The sequence below is a fragment of the Desmodus rotundus genome, chromosome 1, assembly GCF_022682495.2.
Source record: "Desmodus rotundus isolate HL8 chromosome 1, HLdesRot8A.1, whole genome shotgun sequence".
Lineage (NCBI taxonomy): Eukaryota > Metazoa > Chordata > Mammalia > Chiroptera > Phyllostomidae > Desmodus > Desmodus rotundus.
In genome coordinates this window covers 125,461,210-125,474,275 of record NC_071387.1, presented here as the reverse complement: position 1 = coordinate 125,474,275, position 13,066 = coordinate 125,461,210, and the positions used below count along the sequence as shown (strand labels likewise).

Genomic DNA, 13,066 nt, shown 5'->3' with positions numbered 1-13,066 from the left:
GTAGGGAAGTTTTGTTGAAATCTGGGGCTTAAGTTTTTCTAAAGTACAATACTCATAAAAGGAAGACGGGTCATTTTAGAAAGAGAGAAACAGGAGCAAAGACAAAGTGCTAAAACAGCAAAATCTATTCACTAGACAGAAAGAGCTAAGCCTAAAGAAAATAGGCTTAAATAAGCTTTTTGGGAAATAAAAGAAAAAATCTGGTCAGATAAGGAGCATATGGTTAAATAATGGAAGACTCTGAAACCAGCCATCAGAAGAGGAGTAGATGCATTAAGCACAACTGGGTAACTTACCTCATACCACCCCTCAGCCATATGCACACCAAAAAAATAGGACGATAAAAAACTGACAGTGGTAGTGACATACACATCTTAAATTTGAAGAGTTCTAATACATACTAGACCAGAAAATGCACTCTAGATGATTCAACAGTCTAAGTCACCACAGTTAAAATAGCAGTTTCGTAACAGAAGAGATTGCCTCTGGTCCCCCAACCAGGACTGGACTGAGTGGAACCCTTTACCTTCAATACTCTGAGGCTTGCTGGCATTTTCAAAGCCACAGATCTTTGTCCAGTTAGCCTTCACTGCCTCAGGAGTCATTGGCTGATCCCTCTGTCTTACGATCGCTCCAAGGCTCCGCTCCCAGCGTACTGGTTATAGAAACAAAACTAAGATACTCAGCACATAATTTCAGTGAAGACAGAAGTAAAGTAAAATTCTTAAGAGCCTCTTCCATTTTTTTAACTCTTAAGAAAAAGGAAATTCAGAAAGTGATTCTAACTTCTAAAGAGCTTTATTACATTCCTTAAAATGTATTTTTCCTAAAATAACAAACCCATTAAGATAATGTATAGTTTTAAAAAAATATTTGAAACTGAAGGGACAAATTTCTCTCACTTTACCAGACACTACTAAAGCAGAATGAAATGCTGAATCAGAAGATAAATTATATTATCATGTCAAAAAACTGACCAGAGATCACTTGGGGACTATACTTCAAGATAACAGAACAAGGTTTTGTTGGATAGCAAACTGAGGACTAGTGGTAAAGACAGATAAAAAATTCCAGATAACCAAATACTATATCAGACAATCCCAAATAAGTCTCCTTTTCCCTCCCTTTGTTCTTCCTTCTTTTCCACAGGAAGTCAACTAGAATGGGCCTATTCACAAAAATCATTATTACTGCTGCCTAAGTTTCATGAGGAGAATTAACATTGTTTCCTTTTTTAAAGGACTGAGGAATAAATAACCACCAGTAACCTATTTAAACATAATGGTCAGACTTTGATGATTATTAAACTGAAGATTTGTCTTGGGCTTGACAAAAATGACTGCTTCTAGAGTTCCTGTCGATAAAGTCCCAGACATACGTTTTATTGTAACAATTGATCTTCCTTTCCTAAACTGATGTCATAAGACACTTAAAAATGCTTGAGCAGTATAATTTACTTTAATAACTGCAGAGAACAAATGAAAACACTGATAGTCTACAATACATTGTAACGATACCCTCCAGTAATGGGAACTTTTTAAATAATTCAATTAATTTTGATACCTCTAGCCAACTAAAAATATAAATCAGGACACAAATTTTTCAGTTTTTTGAAAACGCCTTAAAGCAATTATCCAATTTGGAGCTCACAAGATTTAAGGGCTGGGGTAAAAGAGAACTGAAGCCAAATGAATTTACTATTGGGCTGAAGGGGAATAATTTCCACAGATCAGATGCAATTTCTGCCCCACAGAATTGTCCATGTGATTCTTCATTGTCTCCTCCTGATGTCTCATGCTCCCAGAAAGACAAGAGCTAAATGGGAGAACTGAAGAACCTGCCTGCTGGGGCTCTCCCCCCCTTTTCAGAACTAGCCCTCCCTCGCACTCACATCTCTGAGGACACAGTCAGAACAAGCAGGTTGGATGCCAGAGAGGAGGGAGGACAACCATCAATACAGACTGTGCTGTCTGAAGGAATGGCCAGTTCTGAATAAGAATGGTCAAATCCTCAGTAAGAACTACCAACAGAAAGAAAACAGATTCTTGAAAATGCCACAGGTCTGTAGGACAACTTTTAGAATAGGTTTGAATTATATCCAAAAGTTAGGCATTTGACAAGTTCTTTACCCAGCTTTAATTAGATCTGCAGGTTTAAAGATGTGGAAATAACATAAGGAAAGAGAGACTTACACTTTCCAATCCATCCTGCTCCAACCTACCAAAAAAGAAGGGAAAGAAGTTATACCATCTAGTGTGACATCATTAACAAAGTTTTTAAAATTAAAAAAATATAGGCAGCTATCTTACTAAGAATATCAGGATACTATATGACAACAGAAAAAATAATACAGCTCTACAAAAATCCACTGGCCCTCATGCCTGCACTGTTCATGTTGTTAGAGTAGAAATACAAAGCAGCGCAATGCAGAAAAAAGTATGACTCTGATGTCAGAGGCCAAGGTTTGGTACCACGTAGTCCACTGACTAGCTGTTGTGACCTTGGTCAAGTTATCTGATTTCCCTTAATCCAAGCTACTGCTTTGGTAAAATAAGGATACTAGTACACTCTTCATGAGGTAACCATGCAAGCTAAACAATATATATAGTAAAATTGCATAGCACATCACAACCTTGAAATTCATGTCCCGCGACTTAGTGAATAACAAAATTTAAAGCAAAGAAAAATAAAACCAGGATCTGACTTAATGAACTATATATAGTCATTTTAATGAAACATCTTTATATATGAAGGTAAAGCAAATGAACAAATATATTAATTGCCACACAGAAAGATAAATTTTTTTCTAAAGGCCATTCAAAGATACTGTCAGAAGAAAATGTTTGATGTAAAGAAAAATATTTGTTGTATCTTCAAATACCACAACTACAATGTGCCAGAACTCATCACGAGAATTCCACATACATACGACCGAAGAAAATTTATCAACAGCACATATCTTAGTGGCTACGATATGGGTCAAGGGTATGACTTTTTAATCACCCTTTAGAGGTCTTTCTATTAATATGCCCACACTTTTTATAATAGATAAATCAGCAGTGGTTTTGATAACAGTCATCTTTTACCATATTTTGAGAGTGAAGCACCAAACTACAAGCTCCCCTCGGTGCCAGACACAACAGCTTCAGCTGAGCCAAAGAATCTGTATCTGCCATTCCAGTTATCTATTAGGGCCTTTCCAATAAAGTGGCAATTTACTTTGAAGGTTTAAGTCAGGATATTACACATATATATCTTACTATATTTTATCAATCCTGCATAGCAAATGTTCCTCACTAAAAATGTTCACAATATAGTAAAACAACCACCTACAAGATTTCATCTATGCATGATCCTAACGATGTATGTTTGAGTGTGTGTGTGTGTGTGTGTGTAAATGCCTATCTGAAGTAGACTATTAGTGTAAAATGTACATCTAATGAAAGACCAGGAGAGAATACCTAAGAATATTAATAGTTAACTCTAAATAGTAGCAATGGGGCTTATTTGGCTATTTTTTTCTTCTATATACTTTCCTGGATATTTGAAGTTAACTACAAAAAGCATGTATTATTTTTGTTCACAGAATAATAAATTATAAAAGATAAAAAGGTTTTTTAAAGAAATTTTCCCAATAAGACTTTTAAAAAACAGGCCAAATTTTGAGCTTGACATTAGTAAATTTATGTGTCTGTAAATCTGGAGTTGTAAAGTTCTTTCCCCCTCTAATTTTACACAATTCACATTCAGTGGTTATGATTAAGAAAGTTGAGGCACATCTCTCTACTTAAACATGTATAAAGAGTTTTTTATTTACTTATCAGCTTTTTATTTAAATGAATCAGGCTAATGTATTATTCACTTCAAACTGAGTCAGGTTATTTTGCTACCAAGAAATACTTTTGGATATCATAGTATTTCTCATACAATGGGTTCATTATTATCACAGAAAATCAAATAGAGGAGTGGGAGGGGGCAGAAATATAACAGTTCACCCTAGGAAGGAAAAAAGAGATCAAACTCAAATGAGAAATCAAAAATGTACAAAGTGTCACAAAGAGATCTACCTGAAAGAACTTTGACTATGGGTCTCACGGACTATGGTCGTATATGTGGCTTTTATTTCTACAACAAACAAAAGCTTTCCAACAAGGAAAGAGAGTTTATTTTTAGAGTTAAGATAAATAGTAACTTGTGTTTACTCATCTATCACACCCAGACTAAATTCCTGCTATACTGATATAAAATTTACAATTAAGGGATGGAGCCCTGACTGGGGTGTGGCTCCGTGGGCTGGCTGTCATCCTGCAAACCAAAAGGCTGCAGTTTTGAACCCCGATCAGGGCACATGCCTGGGTTGTGGCCAGGTCCCCAGCTGGGGGCCTGTGAAAGGCAACCGATCAATGTTTCTTTCATACATTGATGTCTTTCCCTTTCTTCCTCCCTCCCTTCCCCTATAACAATAAATAAATAAAATATTTTTAAAAAAAGAATTAAGGAATCAAGCAAAAAGGAAAAAGGACTCATGGACATGGACAACAGTGTGGTGCCTGAGGGGGCGGGGACAAGATGGATAAATGGTAATGGGAAAAATACAATAAAATTAAGGAGTGATTGTTATGTAATATACACTAGGTCCTATGCTAAGAGTTTAAAAGTATAATTTCTAGTTACCACAACTAACCCCCCCAAAACCCTAAAGCCCAGGGAAGTTAATTTGTACAAAATTCCAGCAAGCTAGCAAGTGCTAGAACAAGAATTCAAAATCTGGCCTGGTTCACTCTAATCCCTAAATCCTTCCACTTTACTACTGAGCTTCCCAAACCAAATGAGACTTTCTATATTTGACTAAACACACCAAACCAGCCACATTCTCATTTGGTGACAATATCATAAGTAAAAAACTAAGTAGACAGAGAATTTATGAAGTTCCAGTTACTTTCTCAAAAACAACCTTAGTCAACACTTATTCCTTAATTATAACATAACCATACTTAAAAAATCAACTGATGAAGATTTTTACAAATGTGAGCAACTGAAAAATACTACTTTTTAAATTATTTTTAATATTCAATTACACAAATAATACTTTCCAGAAAGGAGGAAGGGTAAGAATACCTCAAACAAGCTTCCATTTTCCTCACAACTCTCATGGCAAAGCCAAAGGACAAGAGGTGCCACATAATCTGGCTTCAGAGCTTCCACAATATCTGGAATAAACAACATCCCCCAAAGAAAGTTTATGAACAAGAATAGACACATATTTAAGCAACTGTTTTACTGTTTGAAAATTTCTTACCTATAAAATTATAGGCAATTTAGAGACATTTTAAATAAAAAGAACAAAATTGGATGTACATAATTAAATAGTATAACATTCAAGCTTTTCAAATAACTTTTTTCATCATACAGCTCTTTCCAGCTTCTAATATTACATATATCAGACATATCTTTCCAAGGTGGGTAACATACTATTCAGAAGACAAGTTAGACCTGCCTAGGCAAAGACTAGTGAGCAAAGCTATACTCATGTATAACGTAAGGAACTTAGGTGCCATTCATTCCTAGAACTATTTTATTCTCCTAGCTATTTAACCAGAAACTAGAAAACTAAAAATAAAAAATAAAATCGACAATTGTAATGTTAGGAAGATAATGATGTGAAATGAACCTTGTAACCATTACCGATCAATAACAAAGTGTAAGAAATATTTTCCCATTGAATCTTTCTGTGAGCAACTTAATAGAGCAGAAAGGTACTACACAAGGAGTAAAAGGTGTGGATTTTAACGCTAGCCCTGCCATGCAGGCAATTTAGGATGGTGAGCACATCACTCAACTCCCTGGACATCTGTCTTCTCAGTAAGATAGATGGAAAGTGAAATGCCTTCCCTGCCTATACCAAAAGTTGTTCCAAGGTTCAAATGAGATCCAATTTGTTAATAAACTTGATAATCTTAAAGAATCAAACAACTGCAAACTTTAATTGTGAAATGACAAAATATAATTTTATATTAATAGGCTAAAGAAGCAAAGATGATATTTATAGTCCCTGTAAATTAAAGAGCAGCTTCAAAAACTTTTTACTTTATAGCTTCTAAAAGCTCTCCAATATGAAAAATACCTAATGGTAAATGTTCTCCACTCTCTATTATAAGCATTAGGAGAAAACCAAAGGGACACTCCAGCCAACTCAAATTTCATGATAAAACAAATTTGGAAATGGTTATTTACTGTATTTTGCTGTATATAATGTGCATCCACGTTTTTGACCCAAACTTTCAGGAAAAAAATCTTTCATTTTAATTTTTATTTTTTTATATTTAGAGACAAAACCAATTACTATATTCATATGGATATCATTATTGCTTTCTAGAGTTATATTTTTAACACATAAGCATAAGTAAAAGAATTAAGAACATTTATATAGATGTGGAATTAGTACTATCCACATATAATGCGCCTCCTTATTTTCCCCTCAAAAATTTGGGCAAAAAAATGTGTATTATACATGGCAAAATATGGTATCTTAGGTAAGAAAGAAATAGAAAAGGAGAGGTTAAGAATAGTATGGGAAATGGAGAAGCCAAAGAACGTATATGTATGACCCACGGACATGAACTAAGGTGGAGGAATGATGGTGGGAGTGGGGTTACAAGGCAGAGGCAAGTAAAGGGGAGAAAATATGGGACAACTGTAATAGCATAATCAATAAAATGTATTTTAAAAAATTAGTGAACTACAGGCATACATAATAAAAATTAATCTTAGAACCATAACATTGTGTGAAAAAAAGAATAATTCCTCCTCAAAAATGCAGTACGTTATGATTTTATTAGTATCAAAATGAGCAAGCCCACAATAGTTTTAGCCATGTATTTATTATTTTTAAAATATTTTAATTAATATTTAATATTTTTAAAGGAAAAAGTAGTAAGGAAATGAAAACCGATCATTTTAAGTGATTACGTCTTGGGCAAGCAAAGAGGTTGTGATAAAGGATGAAAAAGATACATGCCAAGTAATTGGTAACGCCCCAATTTTAGGGTTGCATGACAGCTTGTCTTCAAGACGGCCCCAACGATCCCCATCTTCTCTCATTCGTCCCTTTTTATAGCCCCCTCCCACAGCATACCAGGATTGCTCTCTGTGACCAACATAATAGGATAAAATTGACAGTATATCACTTCTAAAATTAAAAGATACCTCAACTTATATCTTGATTGCTGTCTCTCTTTCAAATTATTAGCTCTTGAGAAGCGAGCTGCTATATCAAGAGCAGTCCTGTGGAAAAACCCACGTGACGAGAAACTAACATCTCAAGGAAGGAACGTTGGCCTCTTGGTAACTGTCACGCGCGTGTGAGCCTGGAAGTGGACCCTCTGACCCAGACAAGATTTCAAATGGCTGGAGTCCCAGCAACATTTTCATTAAGACCTCATTAGACACTCAGGACCACAAGTTCCCAGCTATGCCACTGAAGACTCCCGATCCCCCCAAAACTGTGTGAGATAATGTTTGTTTTAATTGATTGATGAGCGAGAGAGAGAGAGAGAAACAATTGATTTGCTGTTCCATTTATTACCCATGAAGATTTGTGGGTAATAATACTGAAAAAAATCTAAGCTACTTACCTTCAGGCAAGACAGTCTGGGTCAACCGTGATCCAGCAGTAGGGGCAATAGTGTTACAATGAATGTTGTATTTCTTGCCTTCAAGTGCGAGAGTATTTGAAAGGCCCAGAAGACCCAGCTTTGCAGCACTGTAATTCGCCTGGCCAAAGTTGCCATATACTCCTGCAGCCGACGAAGTCATGATGATCCTAAACAGAAAATCAATCCCCCAATGTCACCTTTTCTGAGCTGATAATGTTGCAACTCTATGTCTTTATTTTCTTTTCAGTACTATTACACCTATCAAAAACAACTTTGTATACTGTCTTAGGTTCTTATAGTCATGATTCATATATCTAAAATAATATTAATAATGAAAGTAATCTCTCAAACTTCAAATACAAGATTTAACTGTTTTTAAAAGAGTCCCTGGTCAGAACTAAATAAAGTTAAGTGTAAGAATGTACATTGTTATTTATTGAAAACAACAATAAATATTTAAAACAAAATAAACTGGCAATATATGTTAAAATTTTAGTAATAAATATTAGATAAAGCAACTCTAATTCTTTAGTCCTCACCACTGTGATCCTCTCTCTTTCTGGATAACATTAAATGTCTCATATTTAAACAATGTCAACTTATATTCTGACCCAATCTTACTCTCAAACTCTACCACGTTCTGAGTCACTCACACAGACACAACCATGAGAGTCCTACAGTTTCCTAAACAGTTTTTAAAGATTGACGCATGTCTCACAAGTACCAACTAGCAGGAAACAGCCATTCATCTCTCCCCCGCTGGTCAGTGGATACACGAAATGATATTTTGGTTAGAGAATAAAGTACAGGTAAGTCCTCAATGTTTGTACTACTAAAATATCAGAACAGCAGAAAAAGCCCAAACAGAACAGTAACAGCTCACGAAATTGAAGCAGTAATCAAAAGCCTCCTGGCACACATAAGCCCTGGACTGGAGAGTCTCACAGCAGAATTTCACAAAACATTTAAGGAACAGCTAACCCCTATCCTTCACAGACTATTCCCAAAAATCCAAGATGAGGGAAGACTCCCACACTCTTTTGATGAAGCCAGATAAAGACAGAACAAAGAAAACTTCAGGCCGATTATCACTGATAGACATAGATGCTAAAATCCTCAACAAAATATTGACAAAGCACATCCAGCAATATATTAAAAAGATCATATACCATGACAAGTGGGATTCATCCCAGGGATGCAAGGATGGTACAATTCACAAATCAATAAATGTAATACATCACATAAACAAACATGATCATAGCAACAGATGTGGAAAAGGCATTTCATAGGGTATAAAACCCATTTATGATAAAAACATTCAGCAAAGTGGGAATAGAGGAAGCATTCCTCCATATAATAAAGGCCATATATGAGAGACCTACAGCCAATATCATACTTAATGGGAAAAAACTAAAAGCTTTCCCACTAACATCAGGAACAGGACAAGGATATTCACTTTCACCACTCCTATTCAACATAGTATTGGAAGTCCTAACCACAGCAATCAGACAAGAAAAAGAAATTAAAGGCATCCAAATTGAAAAGGAGGAAGCAAAACTGTCATTGTTGGCAGATGACATGATAGTGTACATAGAAAATCCTATAGACCCCACCAAAAAAGTACTCGACCTAATAAGTGAATTTGGCAAAACAGAAGGATACCAATATTCAGAAATCAAAGGCATTTTTGTATACCAACAATGAAATATCAGAAATAGAAATCAGAAAAGAGAATCCCATTTAATATAGCAACAAGAAAAATAAAGTACCTAGGAATAAACCTAACCAAAGAGGTAAAAGACCTGTACTCAAAAACTACACAACATAGAAGAAAGAAATTAAGGAAGATGCAAACAAATGGAAGCATGTATTATATTCATTCACTGGAAGAATTAACATCATCAAAAATGTCGATACTACCCAAAGCAATTTATAGATTCAAAAATGTTTGTTCTATATACAACCATAAACGACCCCAAATAGCCACAGCAATTTTGAGAGAGAAGAACAAAGTAGGATGGATCACAATACCTAATATCAAACTATATTACAAGGCCACTGTAATCAAAACAGCCTGGTACTGGCATAAGAACAGACACACAGATCAGTGGAACAAGGAGCCCAGAAATAAACCCAAGTCTTTATGGTCAATTAATATTTGACAAAGGGGGAAGAAGCATAAAATGGAGTAAAAATAGCCTCTTCAACAAATGGTGTTGGGGGATCTGGACAGCTACATGTAAAAAAATGAAACTTGACCACCAACTTATACCACATACGAAAATAAACTTGAGATGGATAAAAGACTTAAATATAAGTCATGACACCATAAAAGTCCTAGAGGAGAACATAGGCAGGAAAATCTCAGATATTCCATGCAGCGATATTTTCACCAATGTATCCCCTAGGGCAAGTGACTAAAGGAAAGAATAAACAAATAGGCCTTCATCAAAATAAAAAGCTTTTGCATGGCTAAAGAAAACATCAGCAAAATGAAAAGGGAACCAACAGCATGGGAAAATATATTTGCAAATGATACCTCGGAAAACAGTTTGATCTCCAAAATATATAAAGAACTCACATGACTCCACTCCAGAAAGACAAATAATCCAATTAAAAAATGGGCAAAGGACCTGAACAGACATTTTTTCAAGAAGGATATACAGATGGCCCAGAGATGTATGAAAGGATGCTCAGCATCACTAGCCATCAGAGAGATGCCAATTAAAACCACAATGAGATACCACTTCATATGGATCAGAATGGCCATCATAAACAAATCAACAAACACCAAGTGCTGGCAAGGTTGTGGAGAAAAGGGAACCCTAGTGCACTGTTGGTGGGAATGTGGACTGGTGCAGCCACTGTGGAAAACAGTATGGAACTTCCTCAGAAAACCAGAAATGGAACTGTCTTTTGACCCAGCAATTCCACCACTGGGACTATACCCTAAGAATCCTGAAACACCAATTCAAAAGAACCTATGCACCCCAATGTTCATAACAGTACAATTTACAATAGCCAAATGCTGGAAGCAACCTAAATGCCCATCAGTAAATGAATGTATCAAAAAACTGTGGTACATTTACACAATGGAATACTATACAGCAGACAGAAAGGAGGAGCTCCTACCCTTTGCAACAACATGGATGGAACTGGAGAGCATTATGCTAAATGAAATAAGCCAGGCAGTGAAAGACAAATACCATATGATCTCACCTATAAGTGTAACCTAATCAACAAAACAAACAAGCAAGCAAAATATAACCAGAGACATTGAAATTAAAAACAAACTGACAGTAACCAGAGGGGAGGTGAGAGGGGTTAATGGGGGGAAAAAGGGGAGGGTTGTCAGGAACATGTATAAAGGACACATGGACAAAGCCAAAGGCAGGGGGGTAGGATCGAGGGTGGGAGGTGGGGATGGCTGGAGTGGGGAGGAGTAGTGGGGGGGGGTGGAATGGAGACAACTGTACTTGAAGAACAATTTAAAAACTGTGAAGAAAAAAAAATAAAAGTAGGAGGTGAAAAATTTAAAGCTGTCCAGCTCAGCTAATCTGTAACTAAATGGCCAATTTAATGAGCAGGTATGGGCCAAAGCTACATTTAAAAAGCCTAAGCCTACACATATCTGAAGATATTTTCCTCAACATCAAAGCAATCATCATTCCCTGTACACAAGAACCCACACACATCTCTAATCCCCCCTGAAAGCCACATGCAACTCTACCTTCCAAAATTCTGTTTCTTCATGTGATCCCATGCTGCCCGGGTCACTTGGAATGAGCCCCGCAAATGAACTCTATGGATTATATCTGAATTAAGAAATTATTTTCATTAAATACTCTGTCAAAAATTCCAATCAACATGTCTCAGAATGAATGTAAGCAATGACTTACTTACTTACTTTATAGCAACATTCAACTATTGTCACACCACTCTCTGAGTATTTTTGCTTTTATTCCAATTTTGAAACCAATCAATAGTTCATATGTTTTGCCTATAATTTATGATAAAATTATTGAAGTCCCTATATATAACTGAATATAATGCCACCTTTAATTTATGCCTACTTTATATAAAAATTCACTAATACAAATATCCAAAAATTTCACAAATATAGTTGGGACTCAATACAAACATTAAAGCATAATCATAAACCACATAGTTCATCATTGAAAAATATTTACAAAATGCTCAGTACATCATTATATCCCTTTTTCCCAGGGTTTGCAAATGAGTTAGGGAGACTGGGAGATGTAGGTTAGAAAATAGGGGAAGGAGGGGCATGGAGAGGGAAAAAGGGAGGAAGAGAAAGAAGCTTATCTGTTCTTAGGGCTATTAATCTAATGAATAGAAAACCTGGAGAATTATTCAGATAGACAAAACCCTCTAGGTTTAATTTTTAACACAATTTATTTATATTTCATTTGATTATTTTAATTATTTTTTAACCATTCTTACTTATTTTTGTTTCAATCTGGGGCCTCATCAAATGTTTTCATGTGTATATTAGAAGAATAATGTAAGGGTGAAAACAGGAATAGAAGGGGGGAGAGGTGGTTAGAAGTGGTGAGCTTAGGATAAAACCAGAGGAAGAAACATCCAAGCTCTACCAGAGCTCAAAGGAAAGCGCCAAGATAAGCCCCCGCTTTGCCAACAAATCTTATCTTTCCTGGCTTGTTTTGTACCCCAATTCCTACAAGGGAAGAGGAAACTAAAAGCCCTTCTTTGCTTAACTCTAAGGCACAAAGATATTTTGCTTCTTCCAAAAGAACTCTGGCAATACTCCCCAGAAACACACACTATAAACAATGATATAATTCAACTCAGTTATCATGCAAGCCACTGTCTGTCCCCATTGTTTTAGTTCTGATGGCCAATGAAAGTAAGGGCAAAGTAAGATGAGCAAACAGAAAAATAATTTTTTTCATAACTATGACTTGTTCATTATGTAAACTCAGTCTTTCCAACATGGCATTCCTAAGGAAAAATTTCCTAATTATTAGAGGCTTCAAAATTACATCTAGGTTCTCCCCACCCAATATGAAGGTCTCCATCATTTTTAGTGCCCCAGGCTCTCTTCCATATTTGGCTATTGATTTTGAAATAAGAATCACACAGCCAGATAAGCATGCTACAGGCTGTTAGAAAGAGTTGATACTGCTATAAAATGATGCCGAGCTCTCAAGGAAAAAAAGAGGGAAACAAATGAAAGGCACAAAATCCTTCTGAATAACTTCTGGCAACTGATTTTTTTAAAATTTCTCAGATGTTAAAAAAAATACGCTACTTCCAAGTACCACAATTTTCAGTTATAAAGCTTACTCATCATCACTTACATGTGCAAAAGTAGATAAAAGTAAGTTTTAACTTAAATATACAAATTTATCAAATACTAAAAGGCTAAA

General features: G+C 35.7%; 1 protein-coding gene across 1 annotated transcript in view; it reads right to left on the bottom strand.

Moving 5' to 3' along the window:
* Positions 1–13,066, bottom strand: part of HSD17B4 (hydroxysteroid 17-beta dehydrogenase 4) — an 82,627-nt gene that overhangs the window by 47,481 nt on the left and 22,080 nt on the right. Inside the window, exons 7-11 of the mRNA XM_024571702.4 lie at positions 11,386–11,470; positions 7,635–7,822; positions 5,119–5,210; positions 2,193–2,217; positions 527–655 (exon numbers count right to left, since the gene is read on the bottom strand). Of these exons, the coding sequence (XP_024427470.2) occupies positions 527–655; positions 2,193–2,217; positions 5,119–5,210; positions 7,635–7,822; positions 11,386–11,470 (519 nt within the window). The remainder of the gene's footprint in view (positions 1–526; positions 656–2,192; positions 2,218–5,118; positions 5,211–7,634; positions 7,823–11,385; positions 11,471–13,066) is intronic.